At 48.4% G+C, this 4,518-nt stretch overlaps 1 protein-coding gene across 1 annotated transcript in view; it reads right to left on the reverse strand.

Annotated features, from left to right (window-relative positions):
* LOC119278520 (methionine S-methyltransferase-like) overlaps nucleotides 1–4,009 on the reverse strand; it is an 8,893-nt gene extending 4,884 nt beyond the window's left edge. The window contains exons 1-4 of the mRNA XM_037559862.1: nucleotides 3,621–4,009; nucleotides 2,274–2,467; nucleotides 1,664–1,870; nucleotides 1,479–1,574 (exon numbers count right to left, since the gene is read on the reverse strand). Of these exons, the coding sequence (XP_037415759.1) occupies nucleotides 1,479–1,574; nucleotides 1,664–1,870; nucleotides 2,274–2,467; nucleotides 3,621–3,867 (744 nt within the window). The 5' untranslated portion in view covers nucleotides 3,868–4,009. The remainder of the gene's footprint in view (nucleotides 1–1,478; nucleotides 1,575–1,663; nucleotides 1,871–2,273; nucleotides 2,468–3,620) is intronic.
* Between the last annotated feature and the right edge of the window lie 509 nt (nucleotides 4,010–4,518).

Genomic DNA, 4,518 nt, shown 5'->3' on the forward strand with positions numbered 1-4,518 from the left:
GCAAACATAGTCAGATGCAGAACCTGCTCCGTAATTGGGGTACAATGTTGTTTCATTTAGCCGGGAGATTGCGATGTATTAGCGAGATTGTACTGTAATAGCTCCTTTTTCTTTTTTCCAACACCCCCCCCCCCTTGTGTACCTCAGTTTCCTTGTTGTACTGCTCGGTTTTGCTTGAGTAATAAAGTGGTTCAGGCCGGTGTAAGCTCGCGGTTGACGCGTCAAAAAAAAAAGGCATGAAAGCAGCTGATCGCAGTGGAGTCAAGGATGCACATACACGTAACAGCGGCTGGAGGTGCATACGTGGCGGAGATGAACGCAGCCAAAGGTTCAAGATCGGTGGAGCTGGGCACAACAGTAGGGGCAGCGGCGGCAGCGGTAGCCCTAACAAAGTCTTCTTTGTTCTCTGACAGACAGAGGATGGCCTGTTCTAATCTGGACCGATGTAATGGGCCTTAGCATATGAGGGGTAGCGAGGAGCTATACATGCACACACATTAGTTTGTGAATTGTGACTGATCCTGGATTAGAAAAGGAACTCAATCTCCAAGTTGAAGCTGAAGCTATTTACACATTTCTCGCGGACAGATGGAGAGGAGATCATAGCAACCAGGAGGACAATAAGGGATGCTGGTTTGGAAGAACCGACGTATATGCATATCTGCTTGTTTATGCTCCAGGTGGATACAAACTAAAGAGGATTGGGAAGAACCAGCACAGCCACAAGAAAGCAGGAGCACAACACCGCCGCCGCTGCTTTGCTTATCCTATTAGGAATCTCCACAACGCCTCGACCCCCAGTGCTCCTCCACCGTCGCCGAACACCAGAGGAGCCGACGCCATGGGGCGCCGCCGACGACCAGAGAAGCCCATGCCTCTGGCCCTGCCCCTTCATGGCTCAAACTCCACGCACGGGACAGCAGCACCAACACCGTGCGCTACACAGGGTCGCTGGCATTACCAATCGAGCTCCTCTGCAAGGATGGCTGCACACTAGGAGCCTGCGACCACCATCAGAGTCCAGCAGAGCCACTAGATCGGAGCAATGGCAACCTCATATCAGTGCGTAACGGCCAGTGCAAGCCCAATGCGGCCATGGCTCCCTATCAGTGACCAGGACGAAGCTGCCATGGAAGCCGGCCTTGCTGGCGATGGCAGCAAGGTGAGACAACAGCGAATATTTGGGGCCAAGAGTGAGTAGGATACTGTCCAAATAGCACTTATACAGATGTGTTTCCATTCGCTGGTTTTTCTTGTGCATGGTAGAGCACCCCTGTACACTGTTGCTGGTTTTTCTATAGTCTGAACTTATGTCTACCCAATCCTCGCACCCACGCCGCCTGAATATCTCCAGTATGGTAGTTATCCCGTTATGAACGAAGGTTCACAGCAGGTAAAGTGAATGGCTTAAGTCTAATGCATGAGAACACATTTTCATTTAAGTGATATAAACGCGTTGAAGATGTTTCTCGACTTACCTGAAGAGCACAGTAGTTGCTCAAAGAGTACAAGAACTCCTCGCTTGAATTTTCAGTTATAATCCTTGACATTGCCTCTGGATTGGGGTTAAGAATCTGAAAAGTAGATTTGAGGAGTTACGTATTTTCATTCACATCAGGTGTACTGCAATTCTTTCACCAAATATGGTAGCAACCGATCATACCTGTGGTATGCATCCAATAATTCGATCTAGTTCTAGCTTGTTGTCTCTACAGTAAGACAGAAGATCGGATTCGTAGAACTCAACTCTATCAAGCAACGTTTTCCCCTCCCCATCATAGATTGGGTGACCATCGTCATCAAACGCATTCAAGTAAAGGTTTATCCATGCAATCTTGATAGATCTTGGATTTATATCCAGACCGTAGACCTACAAAGAAACAAACAATGCTCAGTTTGGATTCTGACAAATACCATAGGCTGGACTATTACCATAATGTCGATTTGAGTGCCCACAAATTTGATATACAGATATGTGCGTCTCAAATTACTACGGTGCATTTTTTTTCCTTTTCAAAGGACAAGGCTGTTCACCATGGTTGGAACAAATATATGGTATTTGACCAGAGCTATGTTCAGTACTTGGGAGCAACATGCTCGTGGATATTGTTTCCTGAGCTACCAAGCAAGTTAGACTATCAGTGGATTACCAAAAAGTCTGAAAGGTGTTATACATCATGTAACCTGGTTACGCATCTAATTGCTGCAGCTCCCACTTCTGTAACAACGATGATAAAATAAAATATCAACAGAACAAGAGAAGACAAGTTAACCTTCAAAGGTAGCCACTTTCCTGCAAGCGCAATGGATATCCAACCATTCCCACATCCCAGCCCTGCTACTGTCTTATCCCTGAAAATGGAATCTGGATGCCGACTGAGGCCCTCATAGAAAGTGAAGGACCAATCCTCAGGACTGAAAATGCTAGGTATCTCCATCATCGTTAGTTTCATTGTTTGCCGGGATCCTAGAAGCAGTTGATAAACTTGTCACACAATGAAAACCAAATGATAGATACTAAAATAGGGCAAAGTTTACCTAAATAAAAGAAGAAGAAAAAAATTGTGTATTGGTGGTTTGGAAAGCTTTTAGCATTACACCAACTATAGGCAGCAGTTTGTACTTTATACACACAAATAGTGACAGAGAAGTCATGACTTCAGATAATGTAAGAATCTGGTAAATTACTGCCGTTCCAGTATAAATGCTATTTCTATAAATAATATCAACTTAAGATATGGTGTACATACATTGTATTTTATTTGTTATGGCAAATAGCTTCACCAGGCTGGTTTGTTGATGTTTATTCTTATGCTAAGTTGGAAAGATTTTCCGGCCTAAGTGGGAAAAGGTTACAGAAAATGTTTCCCACAAAAATAGCACTGCCTAGAGACCATCAAAATAGTCTTCTAATGAATCATTTGATCAATGCCTTCATGTGTTCTCACCTCATGCGAAATTCCCTTTGTCCATTCTGATAAATAACCTCCACAGGCCAATAAATTAGCGTGTGTCATGACAAGTTTGCAACGAGACAATATAATGTGGTCAAATTGAAGCCTACTGTCCCCATAGATTACATCCCTAGAAACAAATTCTGGTGGAAGCCTAATACCTATCCATCAAGTAATAATGAGCCAAATGTGTCAAACAGATCAACAAAGGGCGTTTCCTGTTATATACAAGAGCCAAACAGCGAAACAAAATTACTCAAGAACCGAGACAAACGGTTTCCTCAATACGGAGCACGCAAGAGAAATCAAATCTTTGAACAACTACAGCAGCAACAGTATCATGCGGTGGGCGCCCCAGAACACAATAACACTCACAGGGCTACCGAGATTCCAGAAGATCAGATGGAGGTCACTGCCGTGTAGGGTGCACAGGGCACACATCGCATTTTTTTTTCACTGGGTCGCTTAGTCAAAATTAGAGCAATGCCGCACTGGTTAGCCAAAAAATTGAACCAGTACTAATAATAGACCAAATAAGGTCATCATGGAATTACTGAAGGCAGTAATTTTACCAAGCCGCTACGCATGTGTGGAAAAGCAGATCGCGCAATCTGCGAAGGTAAATAGGTCCACAGGGGCAAATAAGGCGGGATAGGGATAGGGGACCTTGGAGGTGGGGGTCGAGGATGACGTCGTGGATGCGGAAGTGGAAGGTCCGGAAGCAGTCCTGGCCGGCGGCGGGGTCGGCGAAGCGGCGGCGGACGGAACCGAGGAGGCGCCGGGCCTCGGCGCGGGAGGCGGGGGCCTGGAGGCGCTCGAGAACGGCCTTGGCCGCGCCGTACGCGGCGTCGCCCGACTCGGCGCACGACGCCAGGAAGGCATCCACGGCCTGGTTGTCGTCGGTCGCCGCCATGCCCTCTGGGTTCCCAGGCTGGGTCGTCAGATGGTTCGAGTGAAGATTGGGTGGCGAGTAATGGCGAGGCGCCGTAGGCGGAGTGTGCTGCGATTAGGCGTGCGGAGACGAAAATGGACGGCGCCGTGACTGGCGAAGACGAGAAGGGGTAGGTAATGACTGAACGGACACGTATATTTTGGCACGTATTCATCACACCAACTGGCCAGTGCTGTTTCCAGCTTGTCTTTTATTTTTTACGTCAGCTTGTGGTTATTTTTTTAACACAGTATAGTGCTCATATACTCATCCCCTCTAAACACTCACACGCACACCCTACCCCTATGAGCATCTCCGGAAGATTGAACCGACATATCATCTTGAGATTGACGAAGTCGACGGTGACTCGGGTGGCGACGAAAACCCTAGCCGCCGGCCCCCCTTCCCCTCCTCCTCCCCCCTCGCCGCCGCCCGAGGAGGCTTCCGGCGAAGCCCGCGTGGTCGCCCAGGACGGCGGCGGCGAGGATCTGGCTGCTTCGCTCCTCGCGGAGGGCTTAGGGCGCCGAGGCAGCGGCCTCGGGTGGTGCGGCGGGGTCGTTTCTGCGGCGAGCGACGTCGTGGGTGTTGTCCCCCGCCTTCTTGGTCGCGAGGGCGGCGAGTGACGGCGGGCGC

This window comes from Triticum dicoccoides, chromosome 3B, assembly GCF_002162155.2.
Source record: "Triticum dicoccoides isolate Atlit2015 ecotype Zavitan chromosome 3B, WEW_v2.0, whole genome shotgun sequence".
Lineage (NCBI taxonomy): Eukaryota > Viridiplantae > Streptophyta > Magnoliopsida > Poales > Poaceae > Triticum > Triticum dicoccoides.